The 22715-nt window shown below is 43.7% G+C and overlaps 1 protein-coding gene and 1 long non-coding RNA gene across 2 annotated transcripts; one reads left to right on the top strand and one right to left on the bottom strand.

Moving 5' to 3' along the window:
- The first annotated feature begins 5777 nt into the window (after window positions 1-5777).
- LOC127298950 (brassinosteroid LRR receptor kinase BRI1) lies at window positions 5778-10827 on the top strand. Its single transcript, XM_051328819.2, has 3 exons — window positions 5778-8298; window positions 8393-9527; window positions 10475-10827. Exons 1-2 carry the CDS (start codon window positions 6060-6062, stop codon window positions 8770-8772), a joined length of 2619 nt encoding a protein of 872 aa, XP_051184779.1. The 5' UTR covers window positions 5778-6059; the 3' UTR covers window positions 8773-9527; window positions 10475-10827.
- A 222-nt stretch (window positions 10828-11049) lies between these two features.
- LOC127298951 (uncharacterized) lies at window positions 11050-14098 on the bottom strand. Its single transcript, XR_007850218.2, has 2 exons — window positions 13832-14098; window positions 11050-11565 (listed from the first exon to the last, which is right to left on the bottom strand). It is a non-coding gene; the product is annotated as an uncharacterized lncRNA (long non-coding RNA).
- Between the last annotated feature and the right edge of the window lie 8617 nt (window positions 14099-22715).

Raw genomic sequence — 22715 nt, 5'->3', positions numbered from 1 at the left:
GTTTCTTTGTAGAATGATCAGCAAGATTAACATCCAAATAACAATTTTTCAGTGGTGGCAAGTCAAGCATATTATAAATTTTCTTAGGCATAACGGAAATACTTGCACCAAGATCACATAAAGCATTACAATCAAAATCTTTAACCTTCATCTTAATGATGGGCTCCCAACCATCCTCTAGCTTTCTAGAAATAGAGGCTTCGCGCTCTAGTTTCTCTTCTCTAGCTTTTATGAGAGCATTTGTAATATGTTGCGTGAAAGCCAAATTTATAACACTAGCATTAGGACTTTTAGCAAGTTTTTGCAAGAACTTTATAACTTCAGAGATGTGGCAATCATCAAAATTCAAACCATTATAATCTAAAGCAATGGGATCATCATCCCCAATGTTGGAAAAAATTTCAGCAGTTTTATCACGAGGCGGTTTCAGCTTTTAGCAATTTCAGGCAGTTTCTCGCGCTTTGCATTAGAAGTGGAAACATTGCTAACACCAATTCTTTTATTATTAATAGTAGGAGGTGCAGCAACATGTGTAGCATTAGCATTACTAGTGGTGGTAATAGTCCAAACTTTAGCTACATTCTTCTCTTTAGCTAGTTTTTCATTTTCTTCTCTATCCCACCTAGCACGCAGTTCAGCCATTAATCTTATATTCTCATTAATTCTAACTTGGATGGCATTTGCTGTAGTAACAATTTTATTATGATGATTCTCATTAGGCATAACTTTCGATTTCAAAAGATCAACATCAATGACAAGACTATCAACTTTAGAAGCAAGTATATCAATTTTCCCAAGCTTTTCTTCAACAGATTTGTTAAAAGCAGTTTGTGTACTAATAAATTCTTTAAGCATGGCTTCAAGTCCAAGGGGTGAATTCCTATTATTGTTGTAAGAATTCCCATAAGAATTACCATAGCCGTTGCCATTATTATAAGGATATGGCCAATGGTTGTTACTAGAATTGTTCCGGTAAACATTGTTGTTGAAATTATTATTTTTAATGAAGTTTACATCAACATGTTCTTCTTGTGCAACCAACGAAGCTAACGGAACATTATTAGGATCAACATTAGTCCTACCATTCGCAAGCATAGACATAATAGCATCAATCTTATCACTCAAGGAAGGGGTTTCTTCGATAGAATTTACCTTCTTACCTTGTGGAGCTCTTTCCGTGTGCCATTCAGAGTAATTGATCATCATATTATCAAGAAGCTTTGTTGCTTCACCAAGAGTGATGGACATAAAGGTACCTCCAGCAGCTGAATCCAATAAATTCCGCGAAGAAAAATTTAGTCCTGCATAGAAGGTTTGGATGATCATCCAAGTAGTCAGTCCATGTGTTGGGCAATTTTTAACCAGAGATTTCATTCTTTCCCAAGCTTGAGCAACATGTTCAGTATCTAATTGTTTAAAATTCATTATGCTACTCCTCAAAGATATAATTTTAGCAGGGGGATAATATCTACCAATAAAAGCATCCTTGCATTTAGTCCATGAATCAATACTATTCTTAGGCAGAGATAGCAACCAATCTTTAGCTCTTCCTCTTAATGAGAAAGGGAACAATTTTAATTTTATAATGTCACCATCTACATCTTTATACTTTTGCATTTCACATAGTTCAACAAAATTATTGAGATGGGCAGCAGCATCATCAGAACTAACACCAGAAAATTGCTCTCGCATAACAAGATTCAGTAAAGCAGGTTTAATTTCAAAGAATTCTGCTGTAGTAGCAGGTGGAGCAATAGGTGTGCATAAGAAATCATTATTATTTGTGGTTGTGAAGTCACACAACTTAGTATTTTCAGCGGTAGCCATTTTAGCAACAGTAAATAAAGCAAACTAGATAAAGTAAGTGCAAGTAACTAATTTTTTTGTGTTTTTGATATAGCAAACAAGATAGCAAATAAAGTAAAACTAGCAACTAATTTTTTTGTATTTTGATTTAGTGCAGCAAACAAAGTAGCAAATAAAACTAAGCAAGACAAAAACAAAGTAAAGAGATTGGGAAGTGGAGACTCCCCTTGCAGCGTGTCTTGATCTCCCCGGCAACGGCGCCAGAAATTTGCTTGATGCGTGTAGTTGACACGTCCGTTGGGAACCCCAAGAGGAAGGTGTGATGCGCACAGCGGCAAGTTTCCCTCAGTAAGAAACCAAGGTTTAATCGAACCAGTAGGAGTCAAGAAGCACGTTGAAGGTTGATGGCGGCGGGATGTAGTGCGGCGCAACACTAGAGATTCCGGCGCCAACGTGGAACCTGCACAACACAACCAAAGTACTTTGCCCCAACGAAACAGTGAGGTTGTCAATCTCACCGGCTTGCTGTAACAAAGGATTAACCGTATTGTGTGGAAGATGATTGTTTGCAGAAAACAGTAGAACAAGTATTGCAGTAGATTGTATTTCAGTATAGAGAATTGGACCGGGGTCCACAGTTCACTAGAGGTGTCTCTCCCATAAGATAAATAGCATGTTGGGTGAACAAATTACAGTTGGGCAATTGACAAATAAAGAGGGCATGACCATGCACATACATATTATGATGAGTATTGTGAGATTTAATTGGGCACTATGACAATTTACATAGACCGCCATCCAGCATGCATCTATGCCTAAAAAGTCCACCTTCAGGTTATCATCCGAACCCCCTCCAGTATTAAGTTGCTAACAACAGACAATTGCATTAAGTATTGCGCGTAATGTAATCAGTAACTACATCCTTGAACATAGCACCAATGTTTTATCCCTAGTGGCAACAGCACATCCATAATCTTAGAGGTTTCTGTCACTCCCCCAGATTCACGGAGACATGAACCCACTATCGAGCATAAATACTCCCTCTTGGAGTTACAAGCATCTACTTGGCCAGAGCATCTACTAGTAACGGAGAGCATGCAAGATCATAAACAACACATAGACATAACTTTGATAATCAACATAACAAGTATTCTCTATTCATCGGATCCCAACAAACGCAACATATAGAATTACAGATAGATGATCTTGATCATGTTAGGCAGCTCACAAGATCCGACAATGAAGCACAATGGGGAGAAGACAACCATCTAGCTACAGCTATGGACCCATAGTCCAGGGGTAGACTACTCACACATCACTCCGGAGGCGACCATGGCGGTGTAGATTCCTCCGGGAGATGTATCCCCTCTCCGGCAGGGTGCCGGAGGCGATCTCCTGAATCCCCCGAGATGGGATTGGCGGCGGCGGCGTCTCAGTAAGGTTTTCCGTATCGTGGCTCTCGGTACTGGGGGTTTCGCGACGGAGGCTTTAAGTAGGCCGAAGGGCAAGTCAGGAGGCGGCACGAGGGGCCCACACCATAGGTCGGCGCGGCCAGGGGCCAGGCCGCGCCGCCCTAGGGTTTGGGCGCCTCGTGGCCCCACTTCGTCTCCTCTTCGGTCTTCTGGAAGCTTCGTGGCAAAATAGGACCCTGGGCGTTGATTTCGTCCAATTCCGAGAATATTTCGTTACTAGGATTTCTGAAACCAAAAACAGCAGAAAACAGCAACTGGCACTTCGGCATCTTGTTAATAGGTTAGTTCCAGAAAATGCACGAATATGACATAAAGTGTGCATAAAACATGTAGATAACATCAATAATGTGGCATGGAACATAAGAAATTATCGATACGTCGGAGACGTATCAGTCCCCCCCCTAAAATACCTAATCCGAAAATACATGGGCCTGGCCCATTAAATAAGGTGACGCAGCACCATAAATAACTCTTTGGACGAATTTTATGATGGAGTAACTTGTATAATTCATCCAAGCATCGTTGCTTCACTATGGTGGCTTCAATATTCTGAAATCCTCGCTTGCAACGCCATCATGAATCTTTGCAGGTATGCTGCCATCTCCATGCACGTTCCTAATCCAATGCTTGGCGTCCATGCTAGATCCATTCCTAAATAATATAAATACATTTGATTTAGGCAGCATCATATTCTCATATATATTAGGAAGGATTCCTAGTAACGAAGGTACCTGAGATGTGGTTGTAGGAGTATTGGTTGTAACTATCATAATGATGTCCTCATCAATTGTTCTATGTGATCTGTTAAAATCATTTATAGCACTAATGTCTCATGACTATGTTTTTGTCTTTGCATCATTTTCTAAAAGTTTGCCGTTGATGCATGTAAAATGCATGTATGGATTTTGTAGTTTGTTGATACATATTTCCAGATATTTGTAATATATGATGTTATATCCATATCTGATAAAAATGTATTTACAAATAAATTTAGACAATATAAATAAACTTTTTTAGATATACCAGAGTCATATCCCACACGAACGTATTAGGTGGTGGCAAAGGCCAATGACCCCTTTGCCGATTCAACTCACACGAGTCCTATGGCGCCTTCTTCTGTACTATGAGGCGTAATCCTTCGTGACTTCTTGTGCATTATTGAGTCCTCCGTGGATCATGGTGTATTATTGATTTCACCAACTTCCTCCGTCTCGGTTTAACAGGCATGCATGCAGTTTAAGATAAAATTTAACCTTTGATTGAGTTAACAAAATATAAATTTTATGTCTACAAAATATGTATTATTAGATTCGTATGAAAAAAGTTTTCTAATGATATAATTTTTTTGACATATATTTTATATTTTATTAACTAAAATAATGGTCAAAGCAATTTCTTAAACTACATACGCGCCTATTAAACCGAGATGAAGGTGAAAACTCTAGCCAAAAAACATGGGAAGGAAGTTGTGTCGGAATTTATTTTACAATATCACAGTATCTATCGTAGAGGATACCAATTAACACAGAAAAGTATTCTTGAGTATAGAGAAAAACAGATTTTGAATTTCTTTTTTGCGAAACACAGTACATCGTAAGCGCTCACAAATACGCACATACACTCACATCTATGACTCGCGCATACCCTACCTCGATGAACACCTCCGAGATGCTAAGTCCAAGAAACTGATGACTGGTGGATCATAAGATTGACAAAATCACCATAGGTGTCTCACTATCTTCGGAAACGTCGCCGCGCACTGAAAAAATATTCCGTTTTTATGAGACATCTACATCAAAGCGTTAAACCCAAAGTTTAAACTCTTGTGGGTTTGGGGTGCCACTGCCGTCGTAACCACACAACCACAAGTTGATTCTCACAGATTTTTAGTTTATAAGCACAACAAATTTCACAAAGATGCTGGTATAGATTGAGTAGCAAAAGAGGAACGTGACAGCGGGCACACCTCGTTGAAAATTATTTGACATCGCTATTCTTTTCTTGAGATGGACATGGCAATTCTTGTGTGAAAAGAAAATAAAAACGTCATTGCTAGTATCTTAATTGGGGACAGGAAAAGATAGGCTGTCATCAATTGCTCGTGGCCTGCCGTGAGTCGTACGGTGAGCAGAATTAGTTAACACAATAGCAACCCTAGCTCGTCGTTCCTAGTCATTGGGAGTTGATAATTGTGCTGGCAAAGTCCAGCATTCCATTGGGAGTTGATAATTGTGCTGGCAATGACCGTCGCTCTGTGCGTGGTGGTGCTGGTTCGATCTGTGCGAACGAGAACAACGAGCAGCTGCTAGAGCAGTTCAAAGCGGCCGTGCGGAACAAGGGGGAGCTCGGGGGATGGACCCGCGGCGATGGCGCGTGTCGTTTCCCTGGCGCGCGGTGCGTCGGAACGAGGCTCTCGTCGCTGTCCCTAGCCGGTGTCCCGCTCAACGTCGACTTCCGCGTCGTCGCTGGCACGCTGCTGCGGCTGGCCATCGTCGAGGCGATCAGCCTGCGAGGCGCCAACATCAGCGGCTCACTCGCGGATGCCTCCGGCAGAGGGTGGAGGTGCGGCCACACGCTAGCCGAGCTCGACCTCTCCGGCAATCGCGGGCTACTGCGCGGGTCGGTCGCGGATGCCGCGGCGCCTGTGGCGGGCTGAGGAAGCTGAACCTTTCTCGTAACACACTCGTCGTCGGCACGAAGGGCGACCGAAGCGGCGCGGGCTTCGCCCGTTTGGATGTCCTTGACCTGTCAAACAACAGGATCGCCGGAGACCTTGGCTGGATGCTGGTGCTCGCCGTCGTGGGGGGTGTCCGCTGGCTAGGCCTCACCGGGAATATGATGTCCGGGTCAGTCCCGGCGTTCTCCAACTGCTCCAGGATGCAGTCGCTTGACCTGTCCGACAACGCCATCTCCGGCGAGGTTGCGGCCGGTGTCTTCTCCGGCTGCAGCGCTCTAGTTTCGCTCGACCTTTCCATGAACCACTTGTTGGGCGCTTTCCCGCCGGACATCCTGGGGCTCGCGTCGCTCTCCTACCCAAACCTGTCGTTCAACAACTTCTCCGGCGCACTCCCTGCCGGCGACGCGCCCGCTGCTGGGCTCCCGCGTCTCGCGACTCTCTCACTATCTTCCAACTACTTTGACGGCTCCCTGCCAGACTTCATCGGCGCGCTTGCCGAGCTAAGGACGCTGGACCTCAGCTCCAACGCGCTCACTGGCGCTATACCGGCGTTGCTCTGCCCGAGCATGGGAGCCTCCAAGCTCCAGGTCCTCGACCTGCAGAACAACTACCTCAACGGAGGCATCCCGCTGGCCATCTCCAACTGCGCCAGCCTCGAGTCTCTCGACCTCAGCCTGAATTACATCAATGGCTCCATTCCGACATCCCTCGGCGACCTTCGCCGTCTCCGAGACCTCATCATGTGGGAGAACGAATTGGAGGGCGACATCCCGGCGTCACTTGCCGGTGCTCGAGGGCTCGAAAACCTCATGCTTGATTATAACAAGCTCACCGGCGGCATCCCACCAGAACTGGTGAACTGCGAGGATCTGAAGTGGTTATCCCTCGGTAGCAACAAGCTCTCTGGACCTGTGCCGGCATGGTTGGGGCGGCTAGACGACCTGGCGATCTTGAAGCTGAGCAACAACTCCTTCTCGGGGCCGATACCACTGGAGCTAGGAGACTGCAAGGGGTTGGTTTGGCTCGACCTCGACGACAACCAGCTGAATGGACCAATACCGCTGGTGCTGGCGAGGCAGTGCGGGAAGATGTCCGTGGGCCTCCTCACCGGGCAGCCGTACACCTACTTGCGCAATGACGAGGGGTTGGGCGGCCAATGTCGAGGCAAGGGGAGCCTGCTTGACATCAGCGCCGTACGGCCCCTCGATCTGAACCGGAAGGCCATCAAGAAGGTGTGCAACTTCACAGTCATACACATGGTGGCGAGCACTGAGTACACTTCCAATAGAAATGGGTCCATGATATTCCTTGACCTGTCCTTCAATCAACTCCATTCTGCGATCCCCAAGGAGATTGGCAACATGTACTACCTCATGATCTTGAACCTTGGGCACAATTTGCTCTTTGGTGCTATCCCTGATGAGCTTGGAGGCGCCAAGAAATTGGCTGTGCTTGACCTGTCACACAACAAATTGGACGGCCCGATTCCGGAATCATTGTCAACGTTGGCATTGTCGGACATTGATCTGTCATGTAATAGGCTCAGTCCCGAGAGTCAGTATGGGAAAAACTCTGGGTTGTGTGGTATACCAAATTCGACAATCGAAGGCGTGTATGGCTCCGATGACAAATTCTTCATCTTCGAGCTGACGATCCTATTGGTAGGTGTCACTATAACTCTTGGTACTATTGCTTTTTGCTTATTCGCAGTGATCGTTAAGAAGATGGAGAAAGTTGGGGACACAGCTTCTGCTGATGATTCGGTGGACCAAGTAGGGCATCAATTAATCTCTCATCTCGAGCTTGTTCGTGCAACCGATAATTTTAATGAAGACTACATGCTCGGATCAGGAGGCTTTGGAAAAGTTTTCAAGGGCCAACTAAGCAGCGGTTTGGTGGTTGCGGTAAAGGTTCTTGACATGCAGTCCAAGTACACCATTAGAAGCTTCGTCGCCGAGTGTGGTGTGCTCCGCATGGCGCGGCACCAAAACCTCATACGTATAATAAGCACGTGTTCTAACATGGACTTCAAGGCACTAGTGTTACAGTATATGCCAAATGGCAGCTTAGACACACTGCTACACCACTCCCAGGTGAAAAAGGTTCAAATTGGATTTGGCGAGAGGCTGGGAGTTTTGCTCGATATTTCAGTGGGAATGGAGTATCTGCATCATGGATACCATGAGGTAGTTTTGCATTGCGACTTGAAGCCAAGCAATGTCTTATTTGATGAGGACATGATTGCACATGTGGCAGACTTTGGCATTGCAAGATTGCTACAAAGTGATGATAGCTCAATGCTCTCCTCAAACATGCCTGGTTCGATTGGGTATAAGTCACCAGGTACCTAACTAAGATTGTTTATCTTGTTCAATAAACATAGTTGCTTTTTGGAATGATCAATTATGCTGTATTTTTTCATCCTTTTCTTGTGTAGAGTATGGGTCATATGGAAAAGCATCACGAAAGAGTGATGTTTTCAGCTATGGGGTAATGCTTCTAGAAGTTCTCACTGGAAGGAAGCCTACAGATGCTATGTTTGTTGGTGAGTTAACCCTTCGGCGATGGGTTCACCAGTTATTTCCTTCAGAGCTTATCCATGTCATGGATACCCGGCTACTGCATGGATCCTCTTCAACCCGTGACCTGCACGATAGCTTTCTTGTGCCTATGATAGAAATTGGTTTGCAATGCACAAACGAGATACCTAGCGAGAGGATAACAATGAGCGATGTGGTCCTCAGGCTAAAGAAGATCCAAATTGAGTACGCCAAATGGATAACAAGGACATCATATCTAGTGCAGGGCAATGATTGATGACGGTATACCTTCTATGTATGTATTTTGTTATGAGTTCTTTTGTGGTACCTCTAAGTGAATAATATCCCTCCATTTACGTCCATCTAAAGGGCTAAAAAAAATCATACTTCTCTCGAAGACCTGAGCACTATGTATCATACCTCTACCAATTTTCGCACCAAAAAAGAAAAAGGCCGTAGCCGGGCCCCAGTCCAGTAGACGCCCCAGCCCATGTGCAATCCCTGGGAAGCGCTGGAGGGGACGGGATCGCACTAACCAGCTCGCTGGGTGGGATGCCGCCGACGATCATTCGCTTTCGCAACTCCAGCGCCGCAGCCGCCGCGGCCCCTACCGCCGCCATGCTTGGCGGATCTCCACCTCCCCCTTCCGCCGCCTGCTTCCCCATCACTTACCTGTCCCGCCGCGCGCGTCCTTGCCTCACAGCCGATCCAAGATCCTCGGCGACGGCGTCGTCGCTCGCGAAGGCGGCCGATTTCGTTGCGCGGTTCCACGTACCGGCTCTGCGGTGGCGCAGGAGACGGTAGGAGGGTGACGAAGTAACTTTGGGAAGCGGAATGGAAGGAGGAGGCGTCGCTGGCGCGTGTTTTGGTGGTCAAAGGCGTCGCTGATGCTTATCCTTCTCCGGCGTCGGTCCTTCTTGCTCCTCGTGGCCCTGCGGCGTCACCTGGTGCGTGTGTTGCGACGCGCCGCCGCACACCGGGGAGGAGGGGTCCCCTGGCTACGTCGAGCCCGCGCCCGCCAGCTACGACGTGGTAAGCAACTAATCATCCATCCATTTTATCTAGGCTCTTACAGATTTGTGATCGTGCTCTACGAACCATAGCATCAAGGGTTGGTACCATTAGCCTCAGATTTATTCCCGAATTGTAGTTTGAAACACAAACATCTTTCTAATTAGAGCGTTTTGCTTACATATTATATATTGAACTGTTATGCTTGGTGCGGTTGCAAAATGTCTGTGTTATCAGTAATCACATTGTTCAATCGTGTGGTATATCCTGAATTAAAATGAACCTGTAGCTGAGTGAGCATCCTCGTCAACACTATTAACAAAAAAAAAACAAGTGATCACTAGTTGTACTTAGTCAATTAGCAAGGTATACCGAATAAGATATAATAATATGCTGCTAGTTCATTGAAGTACTTTTGCCTTTTGGCTAAAATTAGGTATCACCAAGAGGAGATCACAGTTGCTCAAAACTTCAGGGGATAGTCCAGTATAGAAAATTGAAGAGCATTTACCTTGCCAATGAGACCATTGTTTAGCATCGAGTTAGTAGCCATATGTACCTTGCATAGTTGTGATGTAGTGCAAATGTTCCATGGATTAAGCACACTAAGATGAAAACAGAACCCACATATTCTTTTCATCTTGTTTCGCTAGTATTCACTGTCACTGAATGTCATAAAACTGTGAAATAGCTTTGGTTTTGCTGCCCTAGCCCAATTCATCATTATTATTGAAAATTAAAATCAATGGCATGACATAGATAAGGGTGTACTACTGTAGTAGTACGCTGTGTATTTGCCTCCATGGTTTGAATGAAATAGAGAATTAGAAGTAAACACGGAGTTCAGTAGTTGTAATTTACCTTGGTGATGGGATATCTGAGCAGATCATTTTAACCGTTGAATGCTGCAAGTTGCTTAATTTTCATGTTAATGTCTGATTTATCAGTGCTTTGTTTCTTGCACCCAGTATGTTCATCAACGCAGCCATTTCAACCTCCTCCTGCTGGTCCATCTTTAACTAGTTGGGTGACAAATGTTGCTGTTTCATCATCTATTCAGTCTGCTAGTGTGGCCGCATCATCAATGTTTGTTCCGCCAAATCAAGGTATAGGTACCTTTGTGTTGACATGCATGGAGCGGCTCATTTTACTCATCTTTGCACCAAAATTGACATGGCGTGGCAAGATCGACGACACAGGTCCTGGTCTTCATGGCGAGGCATGATTGGAGTTTGCTATGAACAACTTCTCTACGGTGTTTAATTCAGTTTGTAATGTTTGGTACTGTTTATGTTTGATTCAGTTTGGTACTAGTGTTTAATCCAATTTGTCATTCGGTTTGAGTTAGAAAGCTGGCAGCTAAGTTTGTTTAATTCATATTATTCATTTTTGTATTTTCATTGTGCCTGGGAATATGTAAATTAAATTTGGACTTCAGTAAGCTGACCTATTCTGATGTTACAGTTGAGCCAAATTCTGAAGTTGGGCCAAATTTTGACTGCATACAAGTTGAACGACTCAAAATGTCTTGTTTGACAACAAATAAAAAGGAAAGCTATTTTGACAGCACCATATGTGAAACATATTCGCGGTTGACATCGCTCCAAATGTCAATGTTTGACAGCAAATAAGTACCAAGTACAATAACCTAAATAAGTAGAATTTTTTGCAAGCACATTTAGTTTCAGCAACAAATAGATCATGTAATAACATTGCAAAACTGCTACCACAAGTACGAGTGCATGGTTATGCTTGTCCTCAAAATCCTTCACGGACCATTCTCCGGTACTCGCACTCAGCTCAGATCGTTTTTGAAGTTCTTTTTGGTTCAGGTCTTTCGAAGTTCCCCAATGTACGGTATCCTTCTTTAAAGCACGTGTAAAGCTGCTTGAATCGAGTCTGTATGCTGGCAAACACTTCACCTCCTCCTTCCAAACACTGAAACCTTTGACCTTTGTGTGCTTATTATAAAACTATATCCTTCGTCCTCACTTCTAAAGGTCTTGCTAACCACAAGGTGATACTTGCTCCTCCTCGCCATTGCCTTGACAATCCATGTCTGATAACCACAAACATAAAAATAAGATTCATGTTACTAGTCAAATAAATCATGTCTTACAAAAAAAGATTTATAATATACTCCACTCAACACAGCACAATTGTATCAGTACAATACTTTGTTTCTTCATTACAAAAAAAAGCTCTATAATCAGTGGCGGAGCTTGGGCCAAAATTTGGGGGGGGCAAATGGGCCAGGGAGACACTTTGGGCCACTGTTGGGGGGGCAAATGGGCCAAATATAGACTATTTTTTGCCAAAAACTGGGGTGCCACTATCTAGAGACCGATCTTCGCGAAGGGAAACTTCCTCCCGTAAAACGCACCAGAGATTGACGCGTGTCGGCCCCCGCTCGACTCAACGAGTGCTTTCCCGCAAGAGCGATCCGCGGTGGCGCGAGTACAGATTCCTTGCGCGGCTCCCCCGGCACGTACGCGACTCCGCGCGTAGGTACGCAACGCTCCCCGCGCGAGTACATCTACCAGACTCGCACCACGGCATGCATTCATAGTTAGCTATTGTAGCTGCTTTGGCACATGCATGGAATCGAATCAAATTGGCTATACCCGTGATCCACCACCCAGCACTACCGCATGGTTTTCTTAGTTGCATCCAGAAGTACATTAAATAAAGAAGTACGTCTTTGCATCTCTGTAATCACAGTTAGGTATAAATACGAGTACGCTTACACATAACACATAATTACAAATGTATACAACACACGAGTGCAGTTGTGTATAACACACGAGTACAGTTACGTACAACACACGAGTACAGTTGCACACACGGGCGAGCACAAGTACAATCGCGCACACGAGCAGGTACAGTTGCGCATACGAGTATGTACAGTCGCGTACACGAGTGAGTACAGGTACAGTCGCGCACACAAGACAGGTACAATTGCGCACACGAGTAAGTACAGTCGCCTACACGAGCGAGTATAGGTACAGTCGTCCACATAAGACAGGTACAGTCGCGAACACGAACGAGTACAGGTACAGTCGTTCACACGAGACAGGTACAGTCGCGCACACAAGTAAGTACAGTCGCCTACACGAGCGAGTACAGGTACAGTCGTCCACATAAGACAGGTACACTCGCGCACACGAACGAGTACATGTACAGTTGCTCACACGAGTAAAGGGAAAAATGCACTAAATACCTTCAAAAGAGAAGTACTTATCAGTTCATGCACGAGTACAGTTCGATACACAAGACGAGTACAACCATAGTAGTATAGGAAGTACGAAAAAAAAGTATGTCGAAACCTATCAACATGGGATCTAGTTTTGAAGATCTCGACGAGAGGATCTCAAAAGTGAAAACGGTTCGTCATTTGGACTTACGGTTCTCAAGATATTTAATTTTGAAAAACCGAATCTAGAAAATAAAGGGAAAACGCAGCCCCCTCTGCCTTCTCTCTCCTCCCTCATCCCCACTTTGCTTCTCCTTGCGACACGTGTCGAGCAGGGAGACCACTTCCCAGGGATTTTCTGGCACCACAGCGCGCCACTTGTCGCGCGCGGAGCGAGTTATCTTCCCTTCGCGAAGGTTGGCCTTTTTCTAGAGTTTTCCCCAAAAACTGTCAAATATGAAGGGGTATTAGGCAAATTTTTCTTGGGCTGGGGGGGCGGCGGCCCCTCCTGGCGGCTACATAGCTACGCCACTGTCTATAATATACTTCACTCAACACAGCACAAATATATCAGTACAAATGTACAATACTTTGTTTCTTCATTGCCAAAACAATTCTACTTGCCTACAAAAAATATCATAGAACACATATTCTTATTTACAGTACCACGCATCTGCATGTAGCTGCATATGAATGTCGGTTCAGTAGGTTAAACAGAAAGTAGGTAGCATGTAGAATTTCACTAAAGGCACACAAAATGCCAGATTATTGCTCAGAAATAACAGCTACAGATTCCAATTAGCTGTGCAATTATGTCTGCTCTTCCTGATTCGAGAATCATGAAGTTTCATCGCGAGAGGAGATTAGCCAGGAGGGAGTTGAGCTGTACTTTTTTACATCAATCATGGACTGTTATCAGAAGGACATGTGACGTCCTGCTTCACAGATCATATCATGTGAGCTTGTAATAACAATCGATCATGGACTGTTTTCCAAGGAGGTCTGATGTCGCTGTCAATGCTTGCGCACACTAACCCTATCAATGTGGCGATTGCGTCGCTCGCTGGTAGACGTGACGGCGGAGTGAATGGGGCGGGCGGTGGAGTCGCTAATGGATAAGGCGGCGGCGTACCTGCTCGATGTGGCGGCAGCGGTCGCTGGTGTGGCGGCGACGACGTCCCTGGTCGTGTGGCGGAGGCAGCGGCGATCGCTGGTGTGGCAGCAGCGGAGGGGATGAGGCGACTACGTCCCTGATCGCTGGTTTGGCGGAGGCAGCTTCGATGCTGGTGTGGCGACGGCGGAGTGGATGAGGCGGCGGCGTTCCTGTCGCTGGTGTGGCGGCGGCGGCGCTCGCTCGTCTGCCAAGCTTCCTTGGTCAACTCTATTACTAGCTAATTGATGGACTGGGCCCAATAGTACTAAATTGTTCTCTTCTTTCTTCGTTTTTGACATCTTGCTGGGCTGCCGGGCCGAATCTGTCACACTCAATCCTAACCGTTAAATAAAATTATACCTCTCCCTTTTAGATGAGAAGTAAAAGGTAGTGTAAAAGAAGCCCAACAAAAAACTAGTGATACATAATTACAGCAAAGATGTATACGTAGTAATGCATGTGTTTCATTAGTGATGCATGTGTTTCATTAGTGAGTTACGATCATCCTTCACGCTAAACATTTGCTACAACCACGCTGGGCTGGTACCTTTTGAACTAATATTTTTTAAACTAATGATGGAACTTTTGATCATCTGGGTACTTTCAATTATATTTTAAAATAACCCTATCTGTTCCTGAATTTTAGACAGCAATATCGTTTGGTCATTGTTTTAGAAATTCATACTTGCAAACCATTCAAGCGTATATCAACCCACTTCCAATTTCGGTACCATCTTGAGTCTGAATTGATGCACATGTCTCATTATCAAGTTTTAGATATGATCATATTTCCGGTCCTACCATTATTTCCTCCATTTTACTCACACGCTTCCAGACATTTTCATGCTTATATATATGCTGGCAAAAATTGTTCTCCTCTCTCATTCCATTTCTTTCTCCCCATCTCTTTTTTTTTTTCTCCAGCGACGCAGTCTAGGTAGTAATAGTATTACAATGCTATATGTCTCTTCCTAGCTACCATCTATTGTGTCATTCTACTTTGCTATCCAAAAGCGCATTTACCTTGGAATGGGAGGTGTTAGGAACCTATCTGTCCTTCACAAGGTAAACTATGAGTGACGCCTTAGTGCCCTTGAGGCTTGGTATGGTGAGCCAAGATCATAAGCTGGCGTGGTGATCCCACATTTGTAGTGCCCCATCGGCCTTTTCAGAGGCAGTAGGTTGGAACAAATTGGACAAGGTACAAGCAGAATATGATCACGAGCCGCATCAAGAACACCCTACTCTGCTTCTGCCAGTCATCGGCTCATCACATCCTGCCTACTGAAATCAACCCTTCCCTTGTCTCGCTTGTCATGTGCTGTTAGCTGCTACATGTGTGTATCAGCTCGTGTAAATCAACTGGAGAATAGTAAAGGAAGTATAACACACGTTTATGTAGGAATTGATGCACATGTTTCATTAATTTTTTTTTTCGATATGGGAGCATCGCTCCGGCCTCTGCATCAATAGATGCACACAGCCATATCTTTTATTAAAAGAACGAAGTTCAAAATAGTGTACTTATTACAATCATATGGAAGCTAAGGCTGTGATAATAAACAGCCACACAAAGATGAACAGCAAACAAAATCTATCCATCTTCAATCGTGAATCCTTCTAGTGTGCCGCCATCCAGTAGCCTGGAAATAGCAATCCCGTGCGACCGTCAAGATTCGGTTGCATCCAATAGCCATAGTATCTCGCTGGTCCTCCGGAAGAAGATACGCCCAAAGTTGGATCCAATGCGCCGCACGAATAATAACCTGCAAAAAATTGGTTCCCTTTTGTTTATTAAACACAATATCATTTCTACTTGTCCATATAGACCAACAAATCGATGAGATTCCAATACGAATATGTTCCTTATCATTCTTTTTCACTCCATTCAACCAATTACCAAACATATTCGTGATATTAGCAGGGGGAGGAATGTTATAAGCAAAATATACCATTCTCCAGATTAATTTTGCAAATGGACAAGATAGAAATAAGTGATCAATGGTCTCATTATTATCACATAAACAACAATTTTGATTACCCGTCCACTTCCTCTTAATTAGATTATCCTTAGTAAGCAACACTTTATTACTAAGAAACCACATAAATATCTTTATCTTGAGGGGTATTTTAATCTTCCAAAGGTATTTTCTCAGAAATCTAGTCAAGGTACATGGATTTAACTGAAAATAAACCCGACTCTGTTAACTTCCATACAGACTGGTCTTTATCATTATTCAGTTGTACCATCATTAGTCGTTCACATAGGTGTATCCACAAATTCCACTTATGATCATTAAGATATCTTCTAAAATCAATGTTAATAGGGGATTGATTCAACACCGTAGATACCAACACATTTTTCTGTTGGACAATATTATAAAGAGACGCATATTGTTGAGCTAAGGACACTTTGCCCAACCAGACATCCTCCCAAAACTGAACCGTCATCCCATTCCAAATTTTAAATTCACCCCTCTTAAAGAACTCATCTTTTACTCCCATCAGCCCCTTCCAAAAGGGTGAATCAGTAGGTTTCGCCTCCACCTGAGCTAGCGTTTTATTTTTAATATATTTGTTATGCAACAATTGCTGCCAAACTCCTTCTTCCGATAATAATTTGAATAACCATTTACTTAACAAACATTTATTTTTCAATTCAAGAACCTCGATCCCTAGGCCCCCTTGATCCTTTGGTCTACAAATAATATTCCATCTTGATAATCTATATTTCTTTTTGTGTTCATCAGATTGCCAAAAAAACGAGATCGATAGAAATCAAGCCTCTTCCTCACACCTTTTGGGATCTCTAAAAAAGATAGCATGAACATAGGCAGACTAGTAAGAATGGAGTTAATAAGAATAATACGATCCCCATAAGATAACATTTTACTCCGCCAACAGCCTAATTTTGCAGCAAATCTATTCTCCACCGGATTCCATTCAGAATTACGGAGCATTCTATGGTGGATAGGAATACCAAGATACCTAATCGGTAAAGATCCGGATGCACACCCAAAAATATCTTTATAATGGTGTTCCATTTCCGATGCTTTGCCGAAACAGAATAATTCACTCTTATGAAAATTTATTTTCAACCCCGATAGTTGCTCAAAGATACAAAGAATGAGCTTCATATTAACCGCTTTTTCTAAATCATACTCCATAAAAATAATAGTGTCATCGGCGTACTGTGGGACCGACACACCCCCCTCGACCAAATGTGGAATAAGACACCCTACATGACCAGCATCTTTGGCCCGCCCAATCAAAATAGCTAACATATCAGCTACAATGTTGAAAAGAATCCGAGATAACGGATCCCCTTGCCTCAGCCCCTTTTTAGTCTGAAAATTGTGGCCAATATCATCATTAACTTTTATCCCTACACTTCCCCCTTGTACAATTTTTTTAATACGATCACACCAAACTGGATCAAAGCCCTTCATTCACAAGACTTGTTGAAGAAAAGGCCATTTCACCTTATCATATGCCTTCTCGAAGTCGATTTTAAACAGAACCCCATCCATCTTTTTACGATGTAATTCATGAATTGTTTCATGTAAAACCACCACTCCTTCCAAAATGTGTCTCCCTGGCATGAACGCCGTCTGAGTAGGTTTTACTACCTTATGCGCCACTACCGACACTCGATTAGTAGACACCTTAGTGAATATTTTGAAGCTCACGTTAAGCAGACATATAGGCCTATATTGCTGGATTTGTACCGCATTATCTTTTTTCGGTAGCAATGTTATGATCCCAAAATTGAGCTTGAATAAAGGAAAACCCCCAGCCTGAAAGTGTCCAAACATGGCCATTAGATCTTTTTTAATTACTTCCCAAAACCGCTGATAAAACTCCGCAGGGAATCCATCAGGACCCGGTGATTTGTTGTGTTCCATTTGAACTATGGCTTCAAAGACTTCCTCATCAGTGAAATTAGCCGCTAAAAGGACATTCTCTTCCTCAGACAATTGAGGGATATCATCATTACGCTCTTCCATCATTTCAAAAAAGTTGTCTTCAGGTGTCCCAAAGAGTTTCTTATAATATTCTGTAATGTAAACTTTCAAGTTATCGTCACCAACAATGGTGCCTTCTTCTTGCTCTAATTGAAATATTTTTTTCTTCCTATGTTTGCCATTTGGAATCAAATGGAAGTACTTTGTATTGTTACCTCCCTCCTGTATGTGTTTAACTTTAGCCCTCTGTGCCCATTTAATCTCTTCATCTCGTCGAATTTTATTCAGTTGATCATTCGCTTGTTTTAAATCTAGCCTTTCCCGCTCAGTTAGGGGGCAAGTTTCGGCTTTGATATCTAGAAAATCGATTAACATTAACAGACGTTCCTTTTCTTTTTTATACTTTCCACTCAGATTTTTTGCCCAGCCCCGCAAAAAATTTCGTAAATGCCTAATTTTGTTCTGCCAAGTCTCGATAGGTGTTTTGCCAATTGGACCAGCCGCCCATTCATGTACAACCAAATCATAAAAACCCTCTTGCTCAAACCAATATAGTTCAAACAAGAAACGAGCCGCATTCCCCCGATGAGCCTTACTTCCTGAATCAATCAATAAAGGAGTATGATCTGACCTGGAGCGAGATAAAGCACTAACCGACACTAGTGGGAATTTTTGTTCCCACTCCACACTTGCTAGCACTCGATCCAACTTTTCATATGTCGGAATGACACGTCTATTAGCCCATGTATATTAGCGCCCAGATAAGACGATCTCCCGAAGATTAAGACTTTCAATAATTGCATTAAACATAAAGGGCCACCTAGGATTAAAATTATCAGAACTCTTCTCCTCAGGTTTTCGTAAAATGTTAAAATCGCCAGCCACCAGAATGGGTAAATTTTCAGTATCACATAATCGAACCAATTCAGACAAGAACTCGGGTTTTCGTGTATCTTGCGCCGCCCCATACACAGATACTAAAATCCATTCAAACCCATCATGTTTCGAACGGACATGAATCTTGACACAAAATTCCCCATTCTCCACCCTTTTAATTTGAAGGGTTGAAGCGTTGATCCCAGCAAGAATCCCCCCTGAACGACCAATCGGTGGCAAACAGAACCAAGCAAACTCAACACCTCCCGACAGCCCAGAGATGAATGAATTAGAAAAGTTCGATCTACCCGTCTCCAACAACGCAATGAAGTCTAACTGATATTCCCGAATAGCCTCTTTTACAAACAGATGTTTCCCAGGATCCGAAACCCCTCACTATTCCAAGATAAACCTCTCAAACCCTCCATCTAAGAAAATGTTTTTTTTAAATATAGTTCGCGTGCTCCTACGAAGCGGTTCCTTATCAAGCGATTTCTTTTTATTTCTCTTCTTAATAGCTTTTACCTCAACCGGTAAATCAATTGCTATATCATCATCCAACATATTTTCTTCATCAATCAAGTCTTCACACAAGTTGGAAGCTTTCTTAACAATTAAACAGCTAGGCATACTTTCATGATTTTCATTATTTTTTAGAATTGTCATAGACCGCTGGAATTCATTATTTAAAATTAGACTAGCAGATTCAATCTCCGCCTTATTTGAAACACCCATAGAAACCCCCATACTCTTAGCCCTTGCAATAATATCATCACTTGTAAGAGATAACAGAGAAGTTTTACTTGTGTTGGACGTACCATGAACTTTCTGAGCCGACCGACTTTGCATATGGTCCATCGCCCTCTTCAACTGTGTGTCATCCGCATTGGGCTGAGCTTCGATCCTAGCACTTAATCGAATACCCCGTATAGTTGGTTCCTTAATGCCCCCAAATGCTATGACATCCTTGCGGGAAAACCTCTTTGGCTCATCTAGAACAATATCTGAAACAGAATCAGTACGAGGTAAACTGCAACCCGTCGTATACAAAATATCAGATAGCAATTCACCATTGAAATACACAGAGCACTCGCCATCATTAATGAGTTTGGACCATCTTTCCACCTCCAAGTTGTGTGCATGTTTCAGTGAAACTAGGAATATTTGAATTCATAATTTTCTTTACCGAACTCGTGGTTTCTGCTAGTCCTTCTTGTTGTGAAGTGTATATGTGGATTGCCTAGCCCTTTTCATCAATTCGGACTTTTGGTTCAAGTGGCTAGTGCATGAAGCTTAACATGGTATCAGAGCCCCAGGTCTGGAGTTCAAATCCTGGTTTTCACATGGTTTTCGCAATTAAGCCTAAAAATTGCTGCTGCCCCCCTCTATAGCCACCGCTGTTTCGGTGTGCTCTTCTTCTTTCACGTGTTGACTTTCTCTTCTCCCGTCACACGCGAGTGGGGGTGTTGTGAAGTGTATATGTGGATTGCCTAGCCCTTTCAATCAGTTCGGACTTTTGGTTCAAGTGGCTAGTGCATGAAGCTTAACACGGTATCAGAGCCCCAGGTATCGAGTTCAAATCCTGGTTTTCGCAATTAAGCCTAAAATTTTTTTTATGCCCCCCTCTTTAGCCATCGCTGTTTCGGTGTGCTCTTCTTCTTTCACGTGTTGACTTTCTCTTCTCCCGTCATACGCGAGTGGGGGTGTTGTGAAGTGTATATGTGGATTGCCTAGCCCTTTCCATCAGTTCGGACTTTTGGTTCAAGTGGCTAGTGCATGAAGCTTAACACTTCTGATTCTTTATATATTTTTAAATGACCTTGTACATTCCTTCATTTTGAACACCAAAATCTTTACATGAGTGTCTTATGAATTCATAGTTCCAAGTCTCTGTGCACATCCCCATTCCAAGGACCATCTTGTGTCTCAGTTGATGTACATGTCTCACCAATGAGTGGGGTTCGATCATTATGTAGCAGCAGTGTCGCAAGTTGGAATTATCGTGCTGAATATTCTGAAGAATATTATGGATAATCCTCCAGGATATTATGAACTGAAGGAATGTGTAGTCTCTTCAACGGTGGAACATGCTTAGTCAGCAGCTACAACTGTTCCGGAAGAAGCCACACAGAAAATTGAAACATCAAGTCACAGAAGACAAATAATTTAAAAAATTGTTTTGATGCGTACTTCACAGCATCAAGCAAGTCAGCGAGATATGAATCTGATAAGACTAACAGTAAATCTGCACCAAGGTACACTGCTCAGGACCTCAGATGGCAGCTAGTTGAAGGAAGCCGGCAAGAAAAAGGTGGAACACAACGAATCAGAACACTCTAGCCCAAAGTTTTTTTCTCTGTAGGCAAAAATACGGGTGGGTAGCGGTATTCCGATATTTCGGAAATCTCGGAAATACCGGAAAAATATCGGCCGAGATTTATCAAAACCAATTCACTATTTCATCTAAAATTTATCTAAAAAATTGAAATTTGACCCAATTATTTGAATACCGGAAAATTTCGTTCGGTATTTGTTTTCTCGATGGTATCCGGTAAAACCGGTTTTCGCCGGAATCTCTGAAATTCTGGCCGAGGAAAAAAAATCCTGCTCGAGCTCCAGAGAAATGAGAAGATGGGCAACTTTGTGAATGCTTCCATTTCATGGAGCGAGGGGGCTTATAACTCATGCTTAATACATTACTCTGACCTAAAAGCCTATTACTTGGTGACGACTATATATTTCCTATCGCTTCTATTTTGCAACACTATATTTTTATGAACTGGTGTAGCGATTTCTTTTTGTACTGGTATATTGATTTTTGAACTGGTCACATCATATAGCCATATAATTTTCGAAAAAATAATACACTGTTGCTATTTCGTTAGGCATCTGGCTTTCTGAGAAGTTGAATCATGGAACTGCAGAACTCTATATAGTAACATCAGCACCCTGTTACATGTTCAGCATATCATGCTGCAGAAGAACATCGTGGGCATCGATGCTCTGTTGTCCAGCGCAAGTTCAGTGACAAGGAAATAAATTATATGCTCCGAAACAAACAAAGAACAACATAGACCAGCGTGCCAATCTTTGGAACGGTATTTATTGAACGACAGAGCTTAACTGATGGCCTGAAACAGAATAGCCTAACTGGTAGCAGGATACTTGCTCAAACGGCTGACATTACTTCGTATAAATGTTGAAAGAGTACCCGCTCATTGGAGGCACCTCAGAGGAGCAAATGCATCTTGTTCGTCCGTTTCACCCTACCACAGTAAATTCCACTCCCACTTTTCACCATAGCCGTCCGATTAGTTAAAACTTTTGTCACTTGTTCGGCTTCGGAAAGACTCCATGACAGGTGGGGCCTTCTACGTGCGGGGCCCGAGAGTGAGAGGCAGGCAGGTCCTCTCGTTCGGTCGCTTCCTTCTCATGTCCACAGACGAGAGATGAAAACCTAGATCGCATCCTCTCCCCAATCCCGTGCCTCCCGTCCTCCCCCAATCCCTGCCTCCTCCTCCTCTAGAGATGGCGGCGGCTTGGCCCGGCCATGGAGATGGAGCTCAGCGAGGTTGGAGGTGAGAGCGGGAGCAGGCGCTGGAGGAGCATATCTTAGAGGAGGGTGGCGGCGACCGGACAGAGCTAGATTGGATGTTCACGGTGGCGTGCCGCCTCTTCCCCGGGTCGCCAGACGGCCGAACGCGGCGACGACTGGACGCGGAGGCTGTACGCGGCGGAGGCTCGCCGGACGGCTGGATGCGGCGGCGCGGCGGCGGCGCAGCGGCTGGACGCTGCAGTGGTTTTTTTTTTTTAGATAAAGGAGCAATAGCTCCAGCCTCTGCATCAATTGATGCACACGGCCCTTTATTAAATATCACGAAGTATCGAGTATGAGAACAAAAATAAAAAAAAGAGAAATTACATTCAAGGATCCGACAAGGTTGCGACATGAATCAACCAACGGAAACAACGACACCTAAATAGGCTAGCCATACTCTATCCTATTACTGTGTCGCCACCCA

Source organism: Lolium perenne, chromosome 5 (assembly GCF_019359855.2).
Source record: "Lolium perenne isolate Kyuss_39 chromosome 5, Kyuss_2.0, whole genome shotgun sequence".
NCBI classification, from domain to species: domain Eukaryota; kingdom Viridiplantae; phylum Streptophyta; class Magnoliopsida; order Poales; family Poaceae; genus Lolium; species Lolium perenne.
The sequence above is the reverse complement of the archived record's forward strand: the minus strand, read 5'-3'. Positions and strand labels throughout refer to the sequence as shown.

Bases quoted from the DNA above. Each gene is read 5' to 3' on its own strand.
- LOC127298950 (XM_051328819.2), top strand. From the start codon at position 6,060: ATGCTGGTGCTCGCCGTCGTGGGGGGTGTCCGCTGGCTAGGCCTCACC. The intron at 8,299-8,392 runs GTACCTAACTAA...TTTCTTGTGTAG, and splicing joins GATTGGGTATAAGTCACCAG to AGTATGGGTCATATGGAAAA.